Source organism: Emys orbicularis, chromosome 15, assembly GCF_028017835.1.
Source record: "Emys orbicularis isolate rEmyOrb1 chromosome 15, rEmyOrb1.hap1, whole genome shotgun sequence".
Classification (NCBI taxonomy): Eukaryota; Metazoa; Chordata; order Testudines; family Emydidae; genus Emys; species Emys orbicularis.
In genome coordinates, this window is record NC_088697.1 from 1,360,590 (window position 1) to 1,387,620 (window position 27,031).

The window sequence follows — 27,031 nt, forward strand, 5'->3', positions numbered from 1 at the left end:
GAGGGGCTGCTGGGGTTGTGGGGGGGAGGTGGATGCTGGGGTGTGATGGCAGGTGCATTGTGGGGGACATTAGAGGTGTGGAGGGCTTGTGTGGGGTAGGCAGAGGGAGTGGGGGGCAGGGAGTGGGTGCTGGGTTGGAGGTGCACTGGAGGGGTGGGGGGATTGGGGGCAGGTGGATGCTGGGGGTCTGCAGCTGTTGGTGGAGGGCAGGGGGTGGAAGGGAGGGGATGCTGGGCAGTGGACGTCTGTGGGGCTGGAGGTGGGGGGCATTGGAGCCATGTTTTGGGCACGGACCCCCCAGCCGAGATCGGGGAGCGCGTGGGGGAAACGCCAGGGGATGCTGCCCTGCAAGAGCCCTCGCGCCCCCCCCCCCCCCCCCGCAAACCCTCCAGAGAGACCCTCGCCCGGCGTGGAGATGCGGCCACCTTTGGGGCGGGGCGGCTGGTTACCCAGGGACCCCTCGCCCGGCGCTGAGCTTTAGGAGGGGTGTGGGGGCTGGTGGGTTAGACCGGGGGGGGGGGGCGGCTGGGAGCCAGGACTCCTGGATTCTCTCCTGGCTCTGGGAGGGGAGTGGGGGCTGGTGGGTTAGAGATGAGGGGGCTGGGAGCCCGGACTCCTGGGTTCTCTCCCCGGCGCTGGGAGGGGCTTTCCTCTTCCTGGCCTGTTGTCGAGTGGCTTCCCCGGGGTTCCCAGGGTGCCTCGGTGACCCAGCCCGAGTCACTTCCCCTTGGCTCTGCTCCTGGGGGGGGGGGGAAGGGGGGGCAGGAACCTCCTTGCACTTGGGCCGGGGAGGGGCTGGGCTGCAGCCTGTGGCTGGCGGCTCATTAAAAGGGCAACTGCACGGGGCTGAGGGAAGAGTCTGTCCCTCTAAACCCTCTCTAGGATCTCAAAGCACAAGGCTTCTCCTTGTACAGGGGTCCTGGCTCCCAGCCCCCCCCCCCCCCCCCCCCGCCCGCTCTAACCCACCAGCCCCCACTCCCCTCCCACAGCTGGGGAGAGAACCCAGGAGTCCTGGCTCCCAGCCCCCCCCTGCTCTAACCACCAGCCCCCACTGCCCTCCCAGAGCCGAGGAGAGAACCCAGGAGTCCTGGCTCCCAGGCCCCCCTGCTCTAACCACCAGTCCCCACTGCCCTCCCAGAGCCGGGGAGAGAACCCAGGTGTCCTGGCTCCCAGCCCCCCTGCTCTAACCCACCAGCCCCCACTCCCCTCCCAGAGCCGAGGAGAGAACCCAGGAGTCCTGGCTCCCAGCCCCCCCTGCTCTAACCCACCAGCCCCCACTCCCCTCCCAGAGCCGAGGAGAGAACCCAGGAGTCCTGGCTCCCAGCCCCCCCTGCTCTAACCCACCAGCCCCCACTCCCCTCCCAGAGCCGAGGAGAGAACCCAGGAGTCCTGGCTCCCAGCCCCCCTGCTCTGACCCACTCGACCGCACTCTGGGAGTGTTTTATGTTTCCCCCGGCTACTTGTGAGGAGCAGTGATACGGTGGAGGTTTATTTTTCTAGGGTCTCTCATCTACTGGGTCCTGCCCTGTGGTGTTAAGGGTTCCCCCCACCAGTTTTCCCAGCCGCTCCGCCCCAGAGGTGGTTGCATCTCAGCCCTGGGCGAGGGGTCCCTGTGTAACCAGCCGCCCTGCCCCAGAGGTGGTCGCCTTTCATGTGGCAGTACTTGGAGAAACGAGCACTAGGTGCCGTGGTGTGGAGGGAGGTAGGGAGGTGACGGCTCGGAGGGGATGTGGGGAGGCAGCGGAGGCCAGGCCGGATGGGCCCGTGGCGCTGGGCTGGTGAGTGGCTGGTGGGGGGACGGGTTGTGCCCTGGCTGCGGGTGAATCTGAGTCCTGCTGCTCTTCCATTCCCAGGTCTGAGCCGTTCCCCTGCGTGCCATGAGATGAGCCCCCCAGGCCCGGAGCTCTAGTCGTCCAGCGCCAGGCCCCGACCATGAATAACAAGGAAACCACAGAGCTCTCCGGTTAGTCCGCGTGTGGTGGGACCCCCACTAGCCCCCACTCCCCTCCCAGAGCCGGGGAGAGAACCCAGGAGTCCTGGCTCCCAGCCCCCCCCTGCTCTAACCCACCAGCCCCCACTCCCCTCCCAGAGCCGGGGAGAGAACCCAGGAGTCCTGGCTCCCAGCCCCCCCCCCGCTCTAACCCACCAGCCCCCACTCCCCTCCCAGAGCCGGGGAGAGAACCCAGGAGTCCTGGCTCCCAGCCCCCCCTGCTCTGACCCACCAGCCCCCACTCCCCTCCCAGAGCCGGGGAGAACCCAGGAGTCCTGGCTCCCAGCCCCCCCTGCTCTGACCCACCAGCCCCCACTCCCCTCCCAGAGCCGGGGAGAACCCAGGCGTCCTGGCTCCAGCACCGTCTCCGATACCTGATTGTAACTCTCCGTCTCTGCAGAGAAGAGCCACTTGAAGCTTTTCCTGCCGAAGAAGCTGGTGGAGTCTCTGCCCCACTGCCCTGCGCTCCCCAAGGAGCGACTCCGCTGGAATACCAACGAGGTGGGGAATGGGGCAGGGGTCTGTCCCCTCTAGGGGGCGCCGGCTCCCACTCGGCCCCAGGACGGGGACTGGCTGGCTCAGGGGGGCAGGGAATGGGGCAGGGGCCTGTCCCCTCTAGGGGGCGCCGGCTCCCACCCGGCCCCAGGGCGGGGACTGGCTGGCTCAGGGGGGCGGGGAATGGGGCAGGGGGCTGTCCCCTCTAGGGGGCGCCGGCTCCCACCCGGCCCCAGGGCGGGGACTGGCTGGCTCAGGGGGGCGGGGAATGGGGCTGGGGCCTGTCCCCTCTAGGGGGCGCCGGCTCCCACCCGGCCCCAGGGCGGGGACTGGCTGGCTCGGGGGGGCAGGGAATGGGGCAGGGGCCTGTCCCCTCTAGGGGGCGCCGGCTCCCACCCGGCCCCAGGGCGGGGACTGGCTGGCTCAGGGGGGTGGGGAATGGGGCAGGGGCCTGTCCCCTCTAGGGGGCGCCGGCTCCCACCCGGCCCCAGGGCGGGGACTGGCTGGCTCAGGGGGGCGGGGAATGGGGCAGGGGCCTGTCCCCTCTAGGGGGCGCCGGCTACCACCCGGCCCCAGGGCGGGGACTGGCTGGCTCAGGGGGGCGGGGAATGGGGCAGGGGCCTGTCCCCTCTAGGGGGCGCCGGCTCCCACCCGGCCCCAGGGCGGGGACTGGCTGGCTCAGGGGGGCGGGGAATGGGGCAGGGGCCTGTCCTCTCTAGGGGGCACTGGCTCCCACCCGGCCCCAGGGCGGGGACTGGCTGGCTCGGGGGGGCGGGGAATGGGGCAGGGGCCTGTCCCCTCTAGGGGGCGCCGGCTCCCACCCGGCCCCAGGGCGGGGACTGGCTGGCTCAGGGGGGCGGGGAATGGGGCAGGGGCCTGTCCCCTCTAGGGGGCGCCGGCTCCCACCCGGCCCCAGGGCAGGGACTGGCTGGCTCAGGGGGGCGGGGAATGGGGCAGGGGCCTGTCCCCTCTAGGGGGCGCCGGCTCCCACCCAGCCCCAGGGCGGGGACTGGCTGGCTCAGGGGGGCGGGGAATGGGGCAGGGGCCTGTCCCCTCTAGGGGGCGCCGGCTCCCACCCGGCCCCAGGGCAGGGACTGGCTGGCTCGGGGGGGCGGGGAATGGGGCAGGGGCCTGTCCCCTCTAGGGGGCGCCGGCTCCCACTCGGCCCCAGGGCAGGGACTGGCTGGCTCGGGGGGGTGGGGAATGGGGCAGGGGCCTGTCCCCTCTAGGGGGCGCCGGCTCCCACTCGGCCCCAGGGCGGGGACTGGCTGGCTCAGGGGGGCGGGGAATGGGGAAGGGGCCTGTCCCCTCTAGGGGGTGCCGGCTCCCACCCGGCCCCAGGGCAGGGACTGGCTGGCTCAGGGGGGCTGGGAATGGGGCAGGGGCCTGTCCCATTTGAAGTGAGTTGCCGGCCAGCAGCCCTGTCTCCGCCCCATGGGCTGGGCTGGGCTGGGGGGCACAGGAAGGGGGGGCCGACTGTGGGGCCACCCCCGACCCTGACCCGCGGGTGCTGGTGCGTTGCAGGAAATCGCCTCCTATCTCATCACCTTCGAGCGGCACGAGGAGTGGCTGTCCTGCTCCCCCAAGACCCGGTGAGCGGCTGGCGGGGAAGGGGGCTGGGAGGAGCTGGGGGCAGGGGAGGGAGAGGCTGGGGGGCTGTTCCCCGGGAGAACTGTTGTGTGTGTGTGTGTGTTTGGGGGGGCTCTGTGGCTCCTTGCGGTGACACCCCTCCCCGGTGCCAGCCCCCAGAACGGCTCCATCATCCTGTACAACCGGAAGAAGGTGAAGTACCGCAAGGACGGGTACTGCTGGAAGAAACGCAAGGACGGGAAGACCACGCGGGAGGACCACATGAAGCTGAAGGTGCAAGGGATGGAGGTAGGCCTGGGGGCGGGGCTTGGGGGCAGGGGGCGAGGAGAGGAACCCCGGGGGCGGGTCACAGCTGTAGGGGGCGGGGTCCTGGAACAGGGCAGGGGGCCTGTGGGGCAGGCTGGAGTCTAGGGGGGAGGAGCGGGGGGGGCTAGCTGCCCCTCGGGAGCGGGGCAATGGGGCGCTGGTTTGAGCAGGACCCACTGCGCGTTGGGGGGCCCCAGCTCCCCCTCCCCAGTGCTGAGCATCCCCCCATTTCCCCACAGTGTCTCTACGGCTGCTACGTCCACTCGTCCATCGTCCCCACATTCCACCGCCGCTGCTACTGGCTGCTGCAGGTACAGGGGGGCCTGGTTTTGTGGGGGCCAGGCTCAAGGGTCACTATTAAAGCACCTAAAACCAAACTGCGAGGGCGGGGAGAGAACCCAGGAGTCCTGGCTCCCAGCTCCCCCTGCTCTAACCCACCAGCCCCCACTCCCCTCCCAGAGCCGGGGAGAGAACCCAGGTGTCCTGGCTCCCAGCCCCCCCGGCTCTAACCCACCAGCCCCCGCTCCCCTCCCAGAGCCGGGGAGAGAACCCAGGAGTCCTGGCTCCCAGCTCCCCCTTCTCTCACCCACCAGCCCCCACTCCCCTCCCAGAGCCGGGGAGAGAACCCAGGTGTCCTGGCTCCCAGCCCCCCCTGCTCTAACCCACCAGGCCCCGCTCCCCTCCCAGAGCCGGGGAGAGAACCCAGGAGTCCTGGCTCCCAGCCCCCCCTGCTCTAACCCACCAGGCCCCACTCCCCTCCCAGAGCCGGGGAGAGAACCCAGGAGTCCTGGCTCCCAGTCCCCCCCTCCCCTCCCGTCCCGGGGGCGGGAACCCCGGCGTCCTGACGCCCCCCCGCCCCCGCAGAACCCCGACATCGTGCTGGTGCACTACCTGAACGTGCCGGCGCTGGAGGACTGCGCGAAGGTCTGCGGGCCCATCCTCTGCTCCATCAACAGCGACCGCAAGGAGTGGCTCAAGTGGTCGAAGGAGGAGCTGGTGAGCCAGCTCAAGCCCATGTGTAAGGAGGAGGCGCGGGGGGGGGGAGGGGGGAGTGGGGGGGCTGCTGGGGGGGGCGGGGGGGGGAAAGGCCCCAGCGGGGCGGCTGTGGGGCAGGCAGGGTGCAGGCCAGCCCCTAGTGCGCTGGGGGGGGGGGCCTGGCTGGCTCGTTCCCCCCCCCCCAAGTCTCTGTGTGCTCCCCCCCAGTTCACGGGATAAAGTGGACCTGCAGCAACGGGAACGGGACCACGGAGTTCTCCATCGAGCAGCTGGTGCAGCAGATCCTCGAGAGCCACCAGGCGAAGCCCCCGCCCCGCACCCACGCCTGCCTCTGCAGCAGCACCCTCGGTCAGTGCCCCCCCCCCCCCCCCGAGCGCCCAGAGAACCCAGGTGTCCGGGCTCCCAGCCCCCGCTCCCCTCCCAGAGCCGGGGAGAGAACCCAGGAGTCCTGGCTCCCAGCCCCCCCGCTCTAACCCACTAGCCCCACTCCCCTCCCCGAGCCGGGGACAGAACCCAGGAGTCCTGGCTCCCAGCCCCCCCCCCGCTCTAACCCACCAGCCCCTACTCCCCTCCCAGAGCCGGGGAGAGAACCCAGGAGTCCTGGCACCCAGCCCCCCTGCTCTCACCCACCAGCCCCCACTCCCCTCCCCGAGCCGGGGACAGAACCCAGGAGTCCTGGCTCCCAGCCCCCCCTGCTCTCACCCACCAGCCCCCACTCCCCTCCCCGAGCCGGGGACAGAACCCAGGAGTCCTGGCTCCCAGCCCCCCCTGCTCTCACCCACCAGCCCCCACTCCCCTCCCCGAGCCGGGGAGAGAACCCAGGAGTCCTGGCTCCCAGCCCCCCCTGCTCTCACCCACCAGCCCCCACTCCCCTCCCCGAGCCGGGGACAGAACCCAGGAGTCCTGGCTCCCAGCCCCCCCTGCTCTCACCCACCAGCCCCCCCTCCCCGAGCCGGGGAGAGAACCCAGGAGTCCTGGCTCCCAGCCCCCCCTGCTCTCACCCACCAGCCCCCACTCCCCTCCCAGAGCTGGGGAGAGAACCCAGGAGTCCTGGCTCCCAGCCCCCACTCCCCTCCCAGTGCTGTCCCTCGCTGAGATCCCATCTCTCCCTTTGGCTCCTCAGGGGCTGCCAGCACTCCCTAGTGGCGGATGGGTGGCACTGCTGCCATGAACGCAGGAACTGCTCCATCTCTGTCCCCCCATGTGCCCAGATCTGCCCTCCCCTTCCCCGTCCGGGGCAGCTCCCCTGGGGTCCCGTCGGCGGGGGGGGGAGCAGAGGCTGGCGTCCGGGGGGGTACAAGCTGGAGACTCGCAGCCTCTATCCGTCTGTCCATCTGTCCGTCCCCCCGTGGCCCCGCTGTCTGTCCGTCCCTCTGTCCTACCCTCCCCCCCCCGCGGCCCAGCTGTCTGTCTGTCCCTGTGTTCCCCCATGACCCCGTTGTCTGCCCCCCCCCCCGTGACCCCGCTGTCTGTCCGTCCCTCTGTCCGACCCCCCTGTGGCCCTGCTGTCTGTCTCCCTCACCCCCCCCTCCCGTGACCCCAATGTCTGTCCGTCCCTCTGTCCTCCCCCCCCCTGCGGCCCAGCTGTCTGTCCATCCCTCTGTTCCCCCATGACCCCGTTGTCTGTTTCCCCCCCCCCCCCGTGACCCCGCTGTGTGTCTGTCAGTCCGTCCGTCCCCGCTGTCTGTCCGTCCCTCTGTCCTTCCCCCCCCCCCCCCGCCCCAGCTGTCTGTCCATCCCTCTGTTCCCCCATGACCCCGTAGTCTGTCGTCCCCCCCCATGACCCCGCTGTCTGTCCGTCCCTCTGTCCTCCCCCCCCCCCCCCCCGCGGCCCAGCTGTCTGTCCGTTCCTCTGTTCCCCCATGACCCCGTAGTCTGTCTCCTCCCCCCCCCCGTGACCCCGCTGTGTGTCCGTCCCTCTGTCTGTCCGTCCGGTCCCGCTGTCTGTCCGTCCCACTGTCCTCCCCCTCCCTCCCCCCCCCCGCGGCCCAGCTGTCTGTCCATCCCTCTGTTCCCCCATGACCCCGTTGTCTGTCCCCCCCCCCCGTGACCCCGCTGTGTGTCCGTCCCTCTGTCCGTCCCCCCCCCGTGACCCCGCTGTCTGTCATTCCCTCTGTCTCTCCCCCCCCCGTGGCCCCGTTGTCTCAGTCCCTCTGTCCGACCCCCTGTGGCCCCGCTGTCTGTCTGTCCGTCCGTCCCCCCATGACCCCAATGTCTGTCTGTCCCTGTGTCCTTCCCCCCGGCGACCCGCCCGCCCGTCCCCCCTCACGTGCGTGTCTGTCCGTCCCACAGGCAGCCCGGGGCATGTCCCGCACAAATGCAGCAGCACCAAGCACCGCATCATCTCCCCGAAGGTGGAGGCGCGGCCCTGCCCGGCCCCGGCCCTTCCCGACCCACCGCGCCTGGCCGAGCCCAAGCCGGAGCCGGAGCTGGCCAAGCCTGACCGGAAGGAGCCCCCGGCGCCCGCCGCCGAGCCCCCCTCCTCCTCCCCGGACGCCCCCCAGCCCTCGTCCGCCGTGGCCCTGTCCGTGGGGCTGCCCGGCAGCACCGTCCTGGTGATGACCGGCCTGGAGAAGCCACTGGCCCTCACGCCCAGCCAGCACCTGGTGGCGGGCGACCCGCCGGGCCTGGCCCTGCTACCGGGCCCCGGCCTGGTCCTGTCCCAGAACCTGGAGGCCAGCATGGAGACCGGGGAGGCCGGCTCGGCCGCCTTCGACCCCGACTGCTTCCTCAACAGCCCCACCCGGGGCCAGACCTACGGGCGCCGGGCCCCAGAGCCGCCCCCGGCCGGCAACCGCTTCTTCATCCAGGACGATGGGGGGGCGCCGGGGCGGGGGGGCAGCCGGCCCCCCGCCGGGGAGACGCCCATGGAGACGGGGGGGGCCCGGCCCTGCGGCGGGGCCAGCGAGCAGCTGCCGGACGACCTGTACTCCATCATCCAGACGGGGGCCGCAGGGGGGCCGGACCTGCCCTTCGGCCTCTCCCTGGACAGCCTCATCTCCGAGCTCATGACGGAGGGGGCCGGGGAGGGGAGCAGCCCCCCGCGCCCGGCCCTGCCCGACGCCCCCGGCGAGGCCGCCCCCCCGGGGGGCGCGGCAGCACCAGAGACGCTGGTCGCCATCACCGACTTCTCGCCAGACTGGTCCTACCCTGAGGTGAGCGGGGCGTGGGTGGGGGGCTGGGATCGGGGGTCCTGCCCCTCCCTCCGCACCAGCCAGTGGGGCATCCGTCCCGTCCCCCCCCGTTAACCCCTCGCTTCACCGCAGGGCGGCGTCAAGGTGCTGATCACGGGGCCATGGACGGAGGAGACGGATTCGTATACCTGCCTCTTCGACCGGCTGGCCGTGCCGGCCGCGCTGATCCAGTCGGGGGTCCTGCGCTGCTACTGCCCCGGTACAGGACGGGGGGCAGAGAGCAGGGCAGGGGCCTGTCCCCTCTAGGGGGCGCCGGCTCCCACCCGGCCCCAGGGCAGGGACTGGCTGGCTCAGGGGGGCGGGGAATGGGGCAGGGGCCTTGTCCCCACTAGGGGGCGCTGGCTCCCACCCGGCCCCAGGGCAGGGACTGGCTGGCTCAGGGGGGCGGGGAATGGGGCAGGGGCCTGTCCCCTCTAGGGGGCGCCAGCTCCCACCCGGCCCCAGGGCGGGGACTGGCTGGCTCAGGGGGGTGGGGAATGGGGCAGGGGCCTTGTCCCCACTAGGGGGCGCCGGCTCCCACCCAGCCCCAGGGCAGGGACTGGCTGGCTCAGGGGGGCGGGGAATGGGGCAGGGGCCTTGTCCCCACTAGGGGGCGCCGGCTCCCACCCGGCCCCAGGGCGGGGACTGGCTGGCTCAGGGGGGCGGGGAATGGGGCAGGGGCCTTGTCCCCACTAGGGGGCGCCGGCTCCCACCCGGCCCCAGGGCAGGGACTGGCTGGCTCAGGGGGGCGGGGAATGGGGCAGGGGCCTTGTCCCCACTAGGGGGCGCCGGCTCCCACCCGGCCCCAGGGCAGGGACTGGCTGGCTCAGGGGGGCGGGGAATGGGGCAGGGGCCTGTCCCCTCTAGGGGGCGCCGGCTCCAGGGCGGGGACTGGCTGGCTCAGGGGGGCGGGGAATGGGGCAGGGGCCTGTCCCCTCTAGGGGGCGCTGGCTCCCACCCGGCCCCAGGGCGGGCACTGGCTCGTGCTGCCCCCTCTCACTGCCCCCCTCCTCCCGTAGCCCACGAGGCCGGGCTGGTGGCCCTGCAGGTGGCCCGCGACGCCAGGCTGGTCTCCGCCTCGGTGCTGTTCGAGTACCGGGGCCGTGAGTTCCTGGCACTGCCCAGCACCCAGCTGGACTGGCTCTCCCTGGACGGTGAGTGGGGTGCCGGATGGGGGGGGGGGCTGCTCTGGGTTCGTGTGGGGAGGGGGAGACCATGGGGCTGGGAGCCAGTGCGGAGAGTTTTCAGGGTGTTGGGGGAGCAGTAAGGGGGGAGGAAAGATTGTGGGGTGGGGGCCTTGGGGCCCAGGGCAGCAGCCTGTCACCTCCCCCACCAGTTTCCAGAGGGTTGGAGGGAGGGGGCAAGGCTGGGAGCTACGACTCCTGGGTTCTCTCCCTGGCTCTGGGAGGGGAGTGGGGGCTGGTAGGTTAGAGCAGGGGGGCTGGGAGCCAGGACTCCTGGGTTCTCTCCCCTGCTCTGGGAGGGGAGTGGGGGCTGGTGGGTCAGGGCAGGAGCTGAGCCGAGAATCATGGGGTCCCCCCTCCCCCCAAGTGCCAGCCAGAAGGTGAGAGCTCGTCCAGGTAGGGCCAGCAGGGGGCAGCACTGCTGCCCTGCGTAGCGGATCTCAGCCAGCTGGTGTATGCAGTGGGGGAGGGTGGGGTGTGGGGTGTTTTTTGGGGGGTGGGTGGGAAGGGAGCCGATCACAAACATGACACTCTGGGAATGTGTGAATAGAGCAGCTGGGTTGGATGTAACAGCCCCAGACAGAATTCCCCGCCCCACCTCCAAAACAGGGAGAGATCCCTTCCCGGCGCTGAGATGCGCCACCTCTGGGGCGGGGTGGCCGTTTACCCAGGGACCCCTCGCCCGGCACTGAGATGCGCCCACCTCTGGGGCGGGGCGGCCGTTTACCCAGGGACCCCTCGCCCGGCACTGAGATGCGCCCACCTCTGGGGCAAGGTGGGGCCAGTTTCTGACAGCAGCGGTGCACCAGAGTTTAGGACAGGAACTGAAGGCGAGGACTCTGTGTGAGTGAAACTGCCACTGGGAGTTCCTCGGGATGCCTGGATTTATTTTTAGCTCTGGAGGGAAGTCCTGGGGCGATGGGGTTGGCACCAAGTATGAGGAGAGCGCCCCCTGCTGAGCCCCCTTCCCCTGCCCCACAGCGCCCCCTGTGGTCCCTCTTCTGCCCCTGCTGGGCGGTGCGGGGTGGGTGGCTTTGGGATTGCACTGGGGAGGGAGGGAGCCTGAGGGAGGGGGCAGGTGGGTGCTGGGCCATGGGGTGTGTATGGGGGTGACAGGGAAGCCAGGGGACTGACCCCCCCCCCCCCCCGGAGCAAATTTACATCACCATGGGGCAGACGGGAGGAGGTCTGGTACAGGCCCCCTGCCTCCCCCTGCTGTCTGGGGAGAGAACCCAGGAGTCCTGGCTCCCAGACCCCCCTGCTCTGACCCACCAGCCCCCATCCCCTCCCAGAGCCGGGGAGAGAACCCAGGAGTCCTGGCTCCCAGCCCCCCCTGCTCTAACCCACCAGTCCCCACTCCCCTCCCAGAGCCGGGGAGAGAACCCAGGAGTCCTGGCCCCCAGACCCCTGACTCTGCCCCACTCCCTGGTCAGTGGAAGGAACCCCGATGCGGTGGCCGGGCGCCTGCCTTTGGGGTGGGATTTCCAGTGGGGGTGGGACCGGGGACCGGTTTCCAGGGCCGTGAGTCAGCAGCCCCAGAATACCCCGGCCGGCTGTAAGGAGACACCTGGCTTTGTTCCGACGCTGTCTGTGATGCGGTGGGGCTGGGGGGGCGTTTCTGGAGAATCCCCCGCATGCAGCGTCCCGGGGCCACGGCCCTGTCCTCCTGAGGTGTGAACCCCGGCATCCGGGCTGAGCTCCCTGGAACCCCACCCTGGGAATGGAGACCGGCTTCTGAAATAGCAGCCATGCTCCACCCCAGAATGAGTTGCAGTTTCACCCCAGGCGAGGGGTCCCTGAGTAACTGGCCACCCCACCCCAGAGGTGGCTGCATCTCAGCACCGGGCGAGGGGTCCCTGGGTAACCAGCCGCCCCGCCCCAGAGCTGGCTGCATCTCAGCGCCGGGCGAGGGGTCCCTGAGATCGCAGATGCCCAGTACCACGTCCTTCTTTCCCCCTCCCCCTCCGACACCTGCGCGCACAGTCACACACCGCACAATCGCAGACCCTACTCCTGGACAGCCACGCACATCGTCACACCCTACCCCCCCCACCCACACAGCCGCATGCACTCAATACCACGTCCTTCCCCGGACTCCCGTGCGCGCACAGTCCCACACCGCACAATATCACGCTCTACCCACACACAGAGTCGTACACCCTACCGCCAGACACCCACATACAGTCACACACCCTACCCCCGCACAATCATACACCCACCCCACTACACCGCGCACACAGTCGCACACGGCACAATATCACACCTACCCCCGCACACACAGTCGCACCCCATGACATCTCCACCTCTCCCCGTGCCCCGCCCCCAGCCGGGCAGGACGGGGTTAACAGCCGCCCTGGTGAGTTCAGGGACGGTGGCTGTTGGGGGGGCAGCCCCCCCTCCCCGTAGCTATTTCGGTCCCATTGACAGGGGGGAGGGGGGCAGAGCACGGCCGGCTGGGCTGCGGGCGGGAGACAGGCAGACGCCCAGGGGCTTGGGGGGGGGGGATCCCCTGCCTGGCCCCCCCCCCAAGATGTCACCGCCTCTTGGGGAAGTTTTGGGGGAGTGGTTGGTTCTCTCCCGTGCCGTGGAGACCCAGGAGTCCTGGCCGGTAATTCCACCCCGCTCCCTGCTTGCCCCCCCCCCAGCCCCGCACGCACGTGGGTGGGTGGGGGGAGCCCCCCCCCGATCCCTGCCAGGAAATTCCTGTTCCTGCAAGGAGTTGGCGCTCCCGGCCCCTCTGCCCAGACCTATGGAGAAGGAAGGTACCGGGGTGGGGGGCTGGGGGTCCGTGGGGCACAGGGCACCAGCGAACCCCAATGCCCCCACTGCGGGGAGGGGAGGTGTCTGGGGAGTAGCAGGGTGGGTTGGGAAGGGGAGTATGGGGCTGGATTGTGGGGGGCAGCAGGGGAGAGATGGGGCTGGATTGTTGGGGGCAGCGGGGCAGGGATGGGGCTGGATTGTGGGCTGCAATGGGGGAGGATTGGGCTAGACTGGGGTGCAGTGGGGGGGTGGGGTGCAGCAGTGGGAGGGATGGGCTGGATTGTGGGGTGCAGGGGAGAGGGATGGGGGCACAGTGGGGGGCTGGGAGGGGGCACATGGTGGGGCGCGGGGGGCAGGCTGGATGGAGGTACCTGAGGACAGAGCCGCATGCCGGGAATGCCCCCCTCCAGAACAGCGCCCCCCCCCCCCCCCGCTCCACTCCCAGCTGGGGGGTGACTGGGCTCCGCCCTGGGGGTGGGTCTCAGCGCAGGGCTGGGGTGGGGGACCGGGAGGGGGGGGGCGGACAGGCTAATTCACCCGCCACCCTGATTAGCTGCCCGGCCTCATTCCACTGGCCCCGGAAATTAACCAGCTAATCCCGACGCACAGCAGGGTGCTCTGCTCAGCCGCCCGCCCGGACTCCTGGGTTTTCCCCGGTGCTGGGAGGGGAGTGGGGGCTGGTGGGTTAGAGCAGGGGGGGCTGGGAGCCAGAACTCCTGGGTTCTCTCCCCGGCTCTGGGAGGGTAGTGGGGGCTGGTGGGTTAGAGCAGGGGGGGTTGGGAGCCAGGACTCCTGGGTTCTCTCCCCGGCTCTGGGAGGGGAGTGGGGGCTGGTGGGTTAGAGCAGGGGGGGGGCTGGGAGCCAGGACTCCTGGGTTCTCTCCCCGGCTCTGGGAGGGGAGTGGGGGCTGGTGGGTTAGAGCAGGGGGGGGGCTGGGAGCCAGGACTCCTGGGTTCTCTCCCCGGCTCTGGGAGGGGAGTGGGGGCTGGTGGGTTAGAGCAGGGGGGGCTGGGAGTCAGGACTCCTGGGTTCTCTCCCCGGCTCTGGGAGGGGAGTGGGGGCTGGTGGGTTAGAGCAGGGGGGCTGGGAGTCAGGACTCCTGGGTTCTCTCCCCAGCGCTGGGAGGGGAGTGGGGGCTGGTGGGTGAGAGCAGGGGGGGCTGGGAGTCAGGACTCCTGGGTTCCGGCTCTGGCAGGGGGAGGGAGTGTCGTGTCTCACACACGCCCCCTGCCCCCAGATAACCAGTTCAGGATGTCGATCCTGGAGCGCCTGGAGCAGATGGAGAAGCAGATGGCAGAGATGACGGCTTCCTCCCAGCAGCAACGGGGGGCCGCGGGGGAGACCCCCCACACGCAGGTGAGACGCCCGGGTCCCGGATTCTCCCTGGAGAGAGCCGCTGGGCCTGGGTTGTTATCGTAGGGTCTCCTGGGAGGTATTTTGCTTTGTTTGTTATTGTAGGGTCTCTCACGGGTACTGGTGCAGATTGGTTATTGTCAGGTGTCCTGGGGGAGGCTGGGGTTGGAATAGCTCGTGTCAGTTACTGTGCAAAACGCCCGGGAGTTCCAGGGGCTGGGAGCCCGGATGCCTGGGTTCTCTCCCTGGCTCTGGGAGGGGCGGGGCTGGCGGGTAGAGCAGGGGGGCTGGGAGCCCGGACTCCTGGGTTCCCTCCCCGGCGCTGGGAGGAGAGTGGGGGCTGGTGGGTTAGAGCAGGGGGGGCTGGGAGCCAGGTCCCCCTGCACCCTCCCTACACTCACCCCCACATGTCCCCAGGGTCCTGCTTGGCCTCCACCATCTCCCATCAGCCCTTGCTCCCCCCCCCCCCCCCCGCTCTGCCCAGCCTGACGTCACTCCCCCCTTAAGCCTTTATCTGTGTTGCTATTTTGGGGCCCCGTCCCGAGGGCAGTGGCGGCTCGGGTGTCGCTGGCTCGGCTCGCTCTGGGGCGGGGGGATTACAGAGGCATTTTCCAGCCCGCCGGGCCAGGACAGGCCAGGCATTCTTTCCAGCCTGAGCGAGGGGGAAATCGAGACGGGGGGGGCCACAAGTGGCTCGTGGGGGGGGTGTGTGGCAGATGGCCATAGAGACCCTTCGCCCGGCGCTGAGATGTGCCCACCTCTGGGGCGGGGCGGCTGGTTACACGGGGACCCCTCGCTCGCCCGGCCCTGAGATGTGCCCACCTCTGGGGCGGGGCGGCCGGTTCCAGGGACCCCTCACCCGGCGCTGAGACGCGCCCGCCTCTGGGGCGGGGCGGCCGGTTACCTGGGGACCCCTCGCCCGGTGCTGAGATGCGGCCACCTCTGGGGCGGGGCGGCCGGTTCCAGGGACCCCTCACCCGGCGCTGAGATGCAGCCACCTCTGGGGCGGGGCAACCGGTTCCAGGGACCCTGCACTCTCCCCACAGGCCGCGTCGGACTCCTTCGAGGAGCGCATCGTGGCCCTGTGCGAGAAGATGATGTCTCGCTCCTCCTGGCTCCACTCCGACACCCTGATCCATGACATCAGCTTCCGGGGCATGACCCTGCTGCACCTGGCAGCCGCCCAGGGCTATGCCCGGCTCATCGAGACGCTCATCAAGTGGCGGTGAGTTCCCCAGGCTGACGCGGGGCCGGGGAGGGTGGAGCCCCGACCCGTTCTCCGCCCCCTAACGCTTGGGATTTCTCTGCAGGAACCTCCGTGCCGAGAGCCTCGATCTGGAGCAGGAAGTCGACCCCCTGAACGTCGACCACTTTTCCTGCACCCCCTTGGTGAGGGGAGGATTTGGGGGGACAGGCCCCGAGGGGAGGGATCCCAGAGATGTAGTCTCGAGGGTGGGGTGGGTGACCCCGCTGACCCCCCTGCCCCACAGCGCCACTAGCCCCGCCTGCCGGGAGAGAGCGCCCCCTGCCCCCAGCGCCCCCTAGCGCCGCCCTGGGGCCAGCCCCACCTGCCAGGGGAGAGCGCCCCCTGCTGAGCCCCCTGCCCCACAGCGCCCCCTAGCGCCGCCCTGGGGCCAGCCCCGCCTGCCAGGGGAGAGCGCCCCCCGTTGAGCCCCTGCCCTGCTCCCTGCCCCATAGCGCCCCCTAGCACTCTGCTCTCTCCTCCCCCCAGATGTGGGCCTGCGCCCTGGGCCACCTGGACGCGGCCCTGCTGCTGTACCGCTGGGACGGCCGAGCCCTCTCCATCCCGGACTCGCTGGGCCGGCTGCCCCTGGCCGTGGCCCGCTCCCGGGGCCACGTGGCCCTCGCCGCCCGCCTGGAGGAGCTGCAGTGTCAGGAGCCGACCCCCGGGGGCGCCGGGGACAAGGGCTGGGGGCCGCCCCGCCCAGCCGAGGGTCTGCGCATCCCCTCCCCGCTCTCCGCCAGCCCCGACACAGGTACCGCGCTGCCCCCGAGGGCGTGGGGGGCCGGGGGGGGGGGGGAGGGGGCTGGTTCCCCCCCGCTCGCTGACCCCCCCCCCCGTCCCTCGCCCCAGGGCTCAGCACGGTGAGCAGCGTCTCCTCACCCTCGGAGCTGTCGGACGGCTCCGGCTCCGTCACCTCGGCCTACTCCAGCGCCTCAGCCCTGCGCGACTCGCCCGCTGGCAGCCCCGAACCCGAGGCAGCCATGGACTTTGGCCCGCCCCCCGAGGGCTGGAACCTGCCGGCCCCCCCCAGCCCGCCCGGCCTGTGCTGCTCCCCCCCCCTTCTTCATGGACTACGAGGGCCCCCCCGAAACGGAGCTGCTGGCTTACGGGGAGAACGCGGAGAACGAGGGGTACCTGCCGGCCCCTGACGTGCTCCAGGTACCGGGGGGCTGGCGGACGGGATGGCTGGGGGGTGGGGGTGAAAGGCTTGGGGACTATGCGGGGCGATGGGCTGTTATTGGGGGGCCACTCCTTCTCCCTATGGTAAAGAAAGAAACAGAGGCAAATTGACTGGCCCCAAGTCACTAGCAGTGGTAGAGCCCAGGGAGAGAACCCAGGAGTCCTGGTTCCCAGCCCCCCCTGCTCTGACCCACCAGCCCCCACTCCCCTCCCAGAGCTGGGGAGAGAACCCAGGCGTCCGGGCTCCCCCCCCCACAGGTGGACATGATCACGCTGGCGAAGCAGATCATCGAGGCGACGCCGGAGCACATCAAGCAGGAGGGTTTCAGCTCCGCGGCTGAGGTGCCGCTGCGGGAGCGAAGCGGGAACATGGGCCTGAGCGAGACCATGTCCTGGCTGGCCGGCTACCTGGAGAACGTGGACCAGCTGCCTAGCGGCTCCCAGCACAGGTACCTGCCTGGCCGGCTCACGGGGGCGGGGAAGGGGGCAGGGGCCTGTCCCCTCTAGGGGGCACCAGGTAACCCGGCCCCAGGGCAGGGACTGGCTGGTTCGGGGGGGGGCGGGGAATGGGGCTGGGGCCTGTCCCCTCTAGGGGGTGCCGGCTCCCACCCGGCCCCAGGGCGGGGACTGGCTGGCTCAGGGTGGCGGGGAATGGGGCAGGGGCCTGTCCCCTCTAGGGGGCGCCGGCTCCCACCCGGCCCCAGGGCGGGGACTGGCTGGCTTAGGGGGGCGGGGAATGGGGCAGGGGCCTGTCCCCTCTAGGGGGCGCCGGCTCCCACCCGGCTCCAGGGCGGGGACTGGCTGGTTCGGGGGGGGGCGGGGAATGAGGCTGGGGCCTGTCCCCTCTAGGGGGCGCCAGGGTGGCTGGGGTCTGTCTCATGGCCCCCCCGCCCCCCTCCAGGCCGATGTCCTTGTCCCGGGTGTGTCTCAGCCCCCTGCAGGCCCCGCTGGGTGAGCTGCCCTTCGACCGGCTGCCCCCGCCCCCCACAGCCGCCAGCTGGGCCGAGTTCCTCAACGCCTCGGCCAACAGGAAGATGGAGAGCGAGTTCGCGCTGCTGACACTGTCCGACCACGAGCAGCGGGAGCTCTACGAGGCCGCCCGCGTCATCCAGACCGCCTTCCGCAAGTACAAGGTACCCCCGGGCCCCCCGGCGACGGGCGTCCGCCCTCTCCCTCCATCCTCCTCTGCCTATGGGAATCCTGCACTTTCCCCCAGGCTGCTGCCCGGTTCCCCGGCAACTGGGAATTCCCCATGGCAACAGGCATCTCCATGTACGGTCCCCTGGCAACTGGGAATTCCCCACGGCAACAGGCATCTCCATGTACGGTCCTCTGGCAACTGGGAATTCCCCATGGCAACAGGCATCTCCATGTACGGTCCCCTGGCAACTGGGAATTCCCCATGGCAACAAGCATCACCCACCTTACCACCCTGCCCAGCAACAGGATAGCCCTCTGTCACGGAGTATGGGGGGACTCAGGGCCCTGCACCCCCGGCTCCCTGCGATTCACCATGACTCTCAGCCAGCCAGTAAAGCAGAAGGTTTATTTAGACGACGGGAATACAGTCCGAGACAGGTCGTGCAGGCACAGACAACAGGATACCCCTCAGTTAGGTCCATCTTGGGGTCCTCGGGCATCCCAGCCCCCCTCCAGAGGTCAGAGCCCTCCCTGCCTCCAGCCTCCTCACCAGCCAGCTTCCCCCGACTCTCTCTTCAGCGACCCCTCCCACAGCCTTTGTTCAGTTTCCCGGGCAAAGGTGTCACCTGGCCCCAGCCCCCTCCTGGGTTCTCATGTTACAGGCTCAGGTATTTCCCTTCAGTCATTCTCCCATCCCCCAACGCAGACCATCCCAGCCACACTCCCCTGTCAGCACTTACAGATCACAGTAAGAACAGTCCCAGTTCGTCACATCTCCCCCCTTCGAGACCGAACTGAGCGGGGTCACTTTAGCCAGTGACCCGGGGAAGTTCGAACCTACCCCCGTTCCCATGGATGCCCCAGCATCCCTCCCATTCCTGGGTGAGAATTACACCAGGCCCCTCCAGTTTCACTCCCCCCCTTAGGTCGGGGGTGCTCGAGGGCATTTGCAGTTCGCATGTGGGAAGGGTTATGCGGCCTGTGCCCTTTTCCCACCCCAATACCCCTGGGGTTCCAACTGGGCTGGGGTCTTCTCCCAGCGTTCCAGTCTGGAGGTCTGTGCTTCGGGCTCTCTTGGTTCAGAGCCCCCCTTTTAATCTTGGCCACCCTCTGGAAAGGCTCCTCTATGCTGGGCAAGGGTCCTAAAGCCGTTTTCCCCTTGTCCCGGGCCTTCCTCCCCCTCTGACAGGGGTCACAGGATCGGCAGTACTGCCGGACAGTAACAAAGACCCCAGGCCAGTAAAAGCTCCGTAGCAGCCTCTGCTGGGTACGCCAGGTTCCCTGGTGCCCTGAGAGGGGGGTGTTATGGGCCCGGTACAGCAGCTGGCGGCGATACTTCTGGGGTACCACCAGCTGCCTCCTGATCCCCCCGACTCCATTTCCCCTGGGGGAGCCCATTCTCGGTACAGGAACCCCTTCTCCCACAGGAACCTTTTCCGGCCACCTCTCCCCATGGCCTGTACCGCACCGAGGTCGGCCAGGTCCCTTATCTTCCGCAAGGAGGGATCTTTCTGCACCTCGGCCTGGAACTCAGCAGCTGGGACAGGGATGGCCACCTGCTCTCTCTCGCCGGCTGGGTCTGAAGCCGCAGCCTCCCTGAGCCGTGTCCCTGGGCGTTCCCTCCCCACCAGGTTAGGGTCCTGCGCCTCGGGCAAGGCACCCTCCCCAAGGCCAGGGCGCAGTGCCCCTCGCCGGCTCTGACTGCGGGTCACAACCAGTGCACTTGGTGGGTTGCTTGACCTTTCCTCCAGGTCCCCCCCCATCAACACCTCAGTGGGCAAATACGGGTGCACCCCCACATCCTTGGGGCCCTCCTTGGCCCCCCACTTCAGGTGTACCCTTGCCACGGGCACTTTGACTGGTGTTCCGCCCACCCCCGTCAGGGTCAGGTAGGTGTTGGGCACCACCTGATCTGGGGGCACCACCTCGGGCCGGACCAGCGTAACCTCTGCGCCCGTATCCCAGTATCCATCGACCTTCCTCCCATCCACCTCCAGGGGAACGAGGTACTCTTTCCGGAGGGACCGCCCCGCGCCCACCGTATAAACCAAAAACCCTGAGTCTGGAGCATCCCGCCCCGCAGAGGAGCTGGCCTGGAGCTCTCCTCCCTCCTTAGCAGGTGGTACTCTGCCAGCCCCGCTTCCCTGGGAGTGCTGCCTCTCGCCCGGCTGGGTCTCTACCCAGTCAACCCTCTGTGGGTTTGGTCTGCTCAGTCTGTCCCTGAGCCTGGGGCACTGGGCCCGTATGTGACCTCTTTGGTCACAGTGATAGCAGACCATGTCCCGGGGTCCCCTCGAGTGGGTTGGATGGACCTGACGCTGGATCTTCCCCTTTGGTGGGGTTTCTCCGCATTTTCCCGCTGGGATGGCCCATGGTGACTCTCGCTCTGCGTTGAGGTGGGACTGTTCCTTTGGGACTCCTCCCTGCCAGCCCCTGACCGGCTCTTCACAAACTCATCGGCCAGCCGGCCTGCATGTCGCGGGTTCTCTGGCTTTTTGTCCCTCAACCACAGCCTCAGGTCGGATGGGCACCGCTCATACAGTTGCTCCAGTACCAGCAGTTTAACCAGGTCCTCCTTTGTCTGGGCCCCAGCAGCCCACTTGCTGGCGTATCCTTCCATGCGGACGGCTAGTTGCAGATATGAGATCTCCGGGGTTTTATCCTGACTCCGGAACCTTTCCCGGTACATCTCAGAAGTCAGCCCAAACTCACGTAGCAGGGCCTTTTTGAATAGTTCATAGTCCCCTTTTTCCGCCTCTTCCAGTTGGCGGTACAAGGCCAAGGCTTTGGGGTCCAGTAAGGGGGTGAGAGCCCGGAGTTTGTCTGCAGGATCAACCTGGTGCAGCTCGCAGGCCGTCTCAAAGGCATCCAGGAAGTCATCCATGTCCTCCCCCTCCTTACGTGGGGCCAGGATGCACTTATCAAAGCTTCGTGCAGTCCTGGGTCCCCCCTCACTCACCGCAGCCGGGGGCTCGCGGCCCTTCAGCCTCGCCAGCTCCAGTTCATGATGCCTTTGTCTCTCATTCTCCTCCCGTTCATGATGCCTCAGTTTCTCTTTCTCCTTCCGTTCATGCTGCCTCAGTTTCTCTTCATGCTGTCTCTGGTGTTCACGATCCTCCAGCTCTCTCAGTTTTAGCTCTATCTCCCATCCCAGCCCATTCCGCTCCACGGATGCTGCGCGTGGCCGGGAGGATCCCCTGCTGGCCGGCGAGCGTTGCCGGGAGGATCCCCTGCTGGCCGGGGGGGTCACGGTGCCCTCGGTATTTGCTGGGCTCCTCCCCACCCTTCCCTTAGGCATAGGAAGGAGGGGTCTTGGGAAGCCCTCAGCAGCCGGCTGACCACTCCCAGCTGGGACAGACACTGGGGCCTGCGCTGCATCTGCCAGGCTGCTTCCCTCAGAGACAGGGATCAGTTTATTCGCGCGATCTCCCTTCTCCAGCTGGGCAATGAGCTGTTCTTTGGTGAGCCTCCCAATGCGCACCCCCCTCTGCTTGCACAGCTCCACCAGGTCGCTCTTAAGCCGCTTGGCATACATCTTCCTGCTGGCCACTCACAGGCCTGTGTGCTCACCGCTCCCCACAGTCTCCAGGGAGACCCCTAGTGTGCCAGCCCTTCTCGAGGTCACCACCTCTCTGCCAGGGTCGAGCTGCAGACTCCTCCGCCCCTGGGACCGCTCGCTGCGATCCCCCGGGGGACCCTGTTACTGCAAAAGTCCTTCTCGCTGGTCACACACTCCCAGGGGTGATAACCGTCTCTCTCTGACTCCTCAGCACGCCTGGTCCCTGTCAATCCCCCTTCGTTTTACTGCTCCCCAGTCACTTACTGCAGGAAGTGCCGTCCACGGGGTGCAGTAGATCCCACCGCTGCCACCAGTTGTCACGGAGTAAGGGGGGACTCAGGGCCCTGCACCCCCGGCTCCCTGCGATTCACCATGACTCTCAGCCAGCCAGTAAAGCAGAAGGTTTATTTAGACGACGGGAATACAGTCCGAGACAGGTCGTGCAGGCACAGACAACAGGATACCCCTCAGTTAGGTCCATCTTGGGGTCCTCGGGTACCCCAGGCCCCCTCCAGAGGTCAGAGCCCTGTCTGCCTCCAGCCACCTCACCAGCCAGCTTCCCCCGACTCTCTCTTCAGCGACCCCTCCCACAGCCTTTGTTCAGTTTCCCGGGCAAAGGTGTCACCTGGCCCCAGCCCCCTCCTGGGTTCTCATGTTACAGGCTCAGGTATTTCCCTTCAGTCATTCTCCCATCCCCCAATGGAGACCATCCCAGCCACACTCCCCTGTCAGCACTTACAGATCACAGTCAGAACAGTCCCAGTTCGTCACACCCTCTCCCCCCATCCCACCGTCCCCGGGTGCCAGGGACCTGCCCCCCCCTCACTCCCCTCTCCCCCCAGGGCCGCCGGCTGAAGGAGCAACAGGAGACGGCGGCGGCTGTGATCCAGCGATGTTACCGCAAGTATAAGCAGGTAACTCCTAGCTGGGCCCCCCCCCCCCCATGCTGCCCTTCCAGGGGCCCCAAGGTGCCAAGGTGGGGGGCTGCCCTGGGAGCTACGGGCCAGCTGGCCACGTCACCCCCCCGCCCACTCCGAGCTGGGCTGTAGCCTGGTGCCCATGTGAGCCAAGTCCATCGGGTCTCGGCCCGGGAGCACCCCCCCCCTCCGTCCCGCTAACCCGCCTCTTCTCTCTCTGTCTCGCAAGCTCACATGGATTGCTTTGAAGGTAACAAGCGGGGGGGGCTCGGGTGACCCTGTGGGGAATAGGGGGCTGGGGTGGGGTGGGATCTCCAAGCTGGTGTGTGGATGTGGGGGGACGCTGATTGCAGGGAGGGGTGTGAGCTGCTAGTTCTCTCCCCGGCGCTGGGAGGGGAGTGGGGGCTGGTGGGTTAGAGCAGGGGTGGCTGGGAGCCAGGACTCCTGGGTTCTCTGCCCGGCTCTGGGAGGGGAGTGGGGGCTGGTGGGTAGAGCGGGGGGGCTGGGAGCCAGGACTCCTGGGTTCTCTCCCTGGCTCTGGGAGAGGAGTGGGGGCTGGGAGCCAGGACTCCTGGGTTCTCTCCCTGGCTCTGGGAGAGGAGTGGGGGCTGGGGGGTCAGAGCAGGGGGGGCTGGGAGCCAGGACTCCTGGGTTCTCTCCTTGACTCTGGGAGGGGAATGGGGGCTGGTGGGTTAGAGCAGGGGGGGCTGGGAGCCAGGACTCCTGGGTTCTCTCCCTGGCTCTGGGAGAGGAGTGGGGGCTGGGGGGTCAGAGCAAGGGGGGCTGAGAGCCAGGACTCCTGGGTTCTCTCCTTGACTCTGGGAGGGGAATGGGGGCTGGTGGGTTAGAGCAGGGGGGGCTGAGAGCCACGACTCCTGGATTCTCTCACCGGCTCTGGGAGGTGTTGCCTGATTTATACGGTTAATAATACTAATTTGGATAATACGGGTTTTGGGCTCGCCAATCCGTTTGATTTGAAGATAATAAGGTTCTTGTCCCGAATCAGGCTCCACAGAGTTTACAAAGGAGCCCGCGGGGGTGTGCCAGGAAGCTCCCACTGAGACCGATACGGCCTTAAAGACTTTTGAGTCAGATAAAATTAAGTAGTAACGAAATGGGGAAATACTCCCAGTTACAAAGTTACCGTTGTTTTCCTGCTAGTCAGAAGGTCTATGTTAGACTAGGCTATTATAGGCTCCAAAGCTTTGGTTCATCGACTCACCCCCTTCCCTGGTCACCCGGTGGGGAGAGACAGGCCCAGCCTCGCCCCTGGCCGTTCAGCGTCCTCCGTTCCTGAGCGAGAGGCGCAGAGCGGAGGAGGAGCTGGAGCTCAGAGCTAGTGACGCGAACGTCGAGTTTATTTAACTCGCTTCACCGTAAGGTCCAAACCGAACCCCCAAAACGAAGAGCAAAAGCTCTGGGAAGCCAAGCGCAGCCGCGGCCCCTTGGAACGTAGGGAGCTTAAGAAAAACCAATCCAGCCTCTCTTGCGAGGTGGGTCCCCACAGGGGCCGGAAATCCTTCCTCCTCCACTCCTCCGCTCCCCACCCACAGAAATGTCAGGGTCCCCTTACGCCGTAGGCTGGCGTGTTGCTGACACGTACAGACCTATTAATGACTAGTCGATCATACACACACACTATTATTGTTCTCCCGGTTCTTTCGGTTCTTTCCTGGTGGGGTACTGGTTAAATCTGAGGGTACAGACATGCCGTTATCTGTCTAGGGGAGAGATCCCTGACATAGATGCTGACTTTGCCTTAGCTTAACATACAGCATATGGCCTTGCATTACAGCTGAATTTACGTTAATATAAATCTGTAAACCTGTTAAAATAAACCAAATATATATATGCAAGCAAGCGGGGGGGCTGGGAGCCAGGACTCCTGGGTTCTCTCCCCGGCTCTGGGAGGGGAGTGGGGGCTGGTGGGTTAGAGCAGAGGGTTCTGGGAGCCAGGACTCCTGGGTTCTCTCCCCGGCTCTGGGAGGGGAGTGGGGGCTGGTGGGTTAGAGCAGGGGGGGCTGGCAGACAGGACTCCTGGGTTCTCTCCCCGGCTCTGGGAGGGGAGTGGGGGCTAGTGGGTTAGAGCAGGGGGGGCTGGGAGCCAGGACTCCTGGGTTCTCTCCCCGGCTCTGGGAGGGGAGTGGGGGTTGGTGGATTGGAGCAGGGGGGCTGGGAGCCAGGACTCCTGGGTTCTCTCCCCGGCTCTGGGAGGGGAGTGGGGGCTGGTGGGTTAGAGCAGAGGGTTCTGGGAGCCAGGACTCCTGGGTTCTCTCCTGGCGCTGGGAGGGGAGTGGGGGCTGGTGGTTAGAGCAGGGGGGGCTGGGAGCCAGGACTCCTGGGTTCTCTCCCCGGCTCTGGGAGGGGAGTGGGGGCTGGTGGGTTAGAGCAGGGGGGGCTGGGAGCCAGGACTCCTGGGTTCTCTCCCCGGCTCTGGGAGGGGAGTGAGGGCTGGTGGGTTAGAGCAGGGGGGGCTGGGAGCCAGGACTCCTGGGTTCTCTCCCCGGCTCTGGGAGGGGAGTGGGGGCTGGTGGGTTAGAGCAGGGGGGGCTGGGAGCCAGGACTCCTGGGTTCTCTCCCCGGCTCTGGGAGGGGAGTGGGGGCTGGTGGGTTAGAGCAGGGGGGGCTGGGAGCCAGGACTCCTGGGTTCTCTCCCCGGCTCTGGGAGGGGAGGGCTCCGGGTTTCCCCGCTGACCCCGCTGCTCCCCCGCAGTACGCCCTGTATAAGAAGATGACGCAGGCGGCCATCCTGATCCAGAGCAAGTTCCGCAGCTACTACGAGCAGAAGAAGTTCCAGCAGAGCCGCCGGGCCGCGGTGCTGATCCAGCAGTACTACCGCAGCTACAAGGAGTACGAGAAGCTGAAACAGGGCCACCGGGCCTCCGCCACCATGCAGCAGAAGATGAAGTAGGGGCCCGGACTCCTGGGTTCTCCCACTGGCTCTGGGAAGGGGGTGGGGGCTGGTGGGTTAGAGCAGGGGGGGCTGCTCCCCCATCCCTACTGGCTCCTGTCACCTCTCTGGCTATGAAAAGATCCCACAGATCTAGTTGGCATTGGCTCGGGACACCTCACCCCAGAGGTGGCCACATCTCAGCGCCGGGCGAGGGGTCCCTGGGTACCCGGCCGCCCCGCCCCAGAGGTGGCCGCATCAGCAAGGGGTCTCTCTATGACCATCTGCCCTGCTCCACCTTCGCTTCTTCTTTTGTCTCTGCCCAGGGGCACTTTCCTCACGAAGAAACAGGACCAGGCCGCCCGTAAGATCATGCGGTTCCTGCGTCGCTGCCGGCACAGGTATGGCGGCCGGGGGGGAGGCGCGGGGGCATCCGAGGATGGGGGTGGGAGTGCCCCCGGCAGAGGGATGGGGCAGGATGAGCTGGGTGTGGGAATCTGGCTCATTGGAGGGGCTGGTGGGTGAGGTGGGATGAAAGGTAGGAGGGCGCATGGGCGTCCATGCTCCCAGGGATGGAATCGGGGTGTGGGGGACACCCCATGGGGTGGGATTGGAGTTTGGGGGGGTCATCGGGAACCCCCCCACCTTACCGCCCATTTCTCTGTGCCCCCCGCAGGATGAAGGAACTAAAGCAAAGCAAAGAGGTGGAAAGTTTACAGAAGCGAGGTCTGGCCACTTAGCGCCGCCCCCCCTTGCGTGTCCCCCCCCCCCCGCGGCCCGCCAAAGCCTGGGGCAGCCACGTCGGGAACCAAGGCATCTGGGACCGGCTGCCCCCACCTTCGCTCCCCTTCTGAAACTGTGACAACGTAGTCTTAACCCCCGGCGGTGACGGAGCGTGGCCTCCCCTGGGGGGGTGTCCGGGGCCCCCCCGTCTTAACGATTGTGCAATAGAGAGTGGCTGGAGGGAAGCAGATTGGGGGGGGGTCCTGGCTCGCTCCTCACGCCAAGGGGGCTCCCCTGAGTTGGCCTGAAGGGGATGGTGCAGCCATGCTGGGCGGGGTCTCTTTAGAACTGAGGTACCATCTGTTGTACCCCCATATCCCTCCCCTGCCCCCTTCATTTCACCAGATCTTTGTGCCAAGTTACTCCTCGCCCAGGCTGGGAGCCAGGATTCCTGGGTTCTCTCCCTGGCGCTGGGAGGGGAGTGGGGGCTGGGGGGTTGGAGAGGGGGGGCTGGGAGCCAGAACTCCTGGGTTCTCTCCCTAGCTCGGGGCGGGGGGGGGAGTGGGGGCTGGTGGGTTAGAGGAGGGGGGGCAGGAAGCCAGCACTCCTGGGTTCTCTTGCTGGCTCATTCCCACCCCCCTCAGTACTTAAAGGGCCCTGTTTGCATTCAGCCCCCTGTGCTTGGCCTGTCCCCAGCTGCAGGGTCTTCACACCCCCTGCCCCCCCAGATAGGGCCGGGGGTGGGGCTGAGAACTACACATCCCATGGGGCATTGCAGTGCCCAACCTCTGGGTCCCTGCTCCCCACAGCCTTGCTGGGCCTCTTCTTAAAGGGACCCTGAGCCCAGCCCTCCTAATGCCCCCGCACCCCCTATCCCTGCCCTCGGCAGACCCTCCCGCTGGTCTGTGTCGGCCCCCGGGAGCACGTCAGTCGGTCATTTCCCCCTCGCTGGGGCAGCTGTGTATATATTACAGATGTGTTATTGGGGGTGGGGGAGCAGGGGGGGTCGAGCCTCCCAGGCTGCCCCCCATGCTCCCTGCTTGCTGTATAAAGCCTGCGTGTCCCCACCCACCCCTGGCCGCCCCCTCACACACACAGACACACACACCTCGTGTACATAGTTGTAATATATTGGGGGGGGAGAACCCTAAACAATTTAAAAATTATACTGAAGAATATATTTAAAAACAAATCTTAAAGCCGCTCGGGCTCACCACGGCGTGGGGGGGGGGGGGAAGAGCTGCATGCTGGTAACAATTAAACCCCCCCCAGTGTTCACCCTGCCCCTCCCCCACTCTCCCTGAAATGTCCGACCCCACATTTCTACCTTTTGCATGGGTTTGTTTGTACAAATTTACATTAAAAAGGAAAAAAAAAAAAAAGAAGTCAATGTGATGTGGGGGGCGGCCGGGCGCCTCGTTACCCCTGGGGACTCGCCGCCGCGGGACGGACACGGAGCCCGGGGGGGGGGGGGGGGGCGGCCGGGCGCCTCGTTACCCCGGGGGACTCGCCGCCGCGGGACGGACACGG

At 67.7% G+C, this 27,031-nt stretch overlaps 1 protein-coding gene across 1 annotated transcript; it reads left to right on the forward strand.

Annotated features, from left to right (window-relative positions):
* Window positions 1-1,859: 1,859 nt before the first annotated feature.
* On the forward strand, window positions 1,860-25,518 carry CAMTA2 (calmodulin binding transcription activator 2). Its single transcript, XM_065416950.1, is given in 23 exon segments — window positions 1,860-1,963; window positions 2,391-2,491; window positions 4,010-4,077; window positions 4,228-4,363; window positions 4,621-4,692; window positions 5,246-5,399; window positions 5,585-5,725; window positions 7,670-8,532; window positions 8,644-8,770; window positions 9,570-9,704; window positions 13,732-13,850; window positions 14,894-15,072; window positions 15,158-15,236; window positions 15,580-15,844; window positions 15,943-16,145; window positions 16,147-16,251; window positions 16,531-16,721; window positions 17,174-17,405; window positions 21,814-21,885; window positions 22,118-22,138; window positions 24,602-24,795; window positions 25,105-25,179; window positions 25,455-25,518. Coding segments are annotated over 23 exon segments (3,627 nt in total). The 5' UTR covers window positions 1,860-1,932.
* Window positions 25,519-27,031: the final 1,513 nt, after the last annotated feature.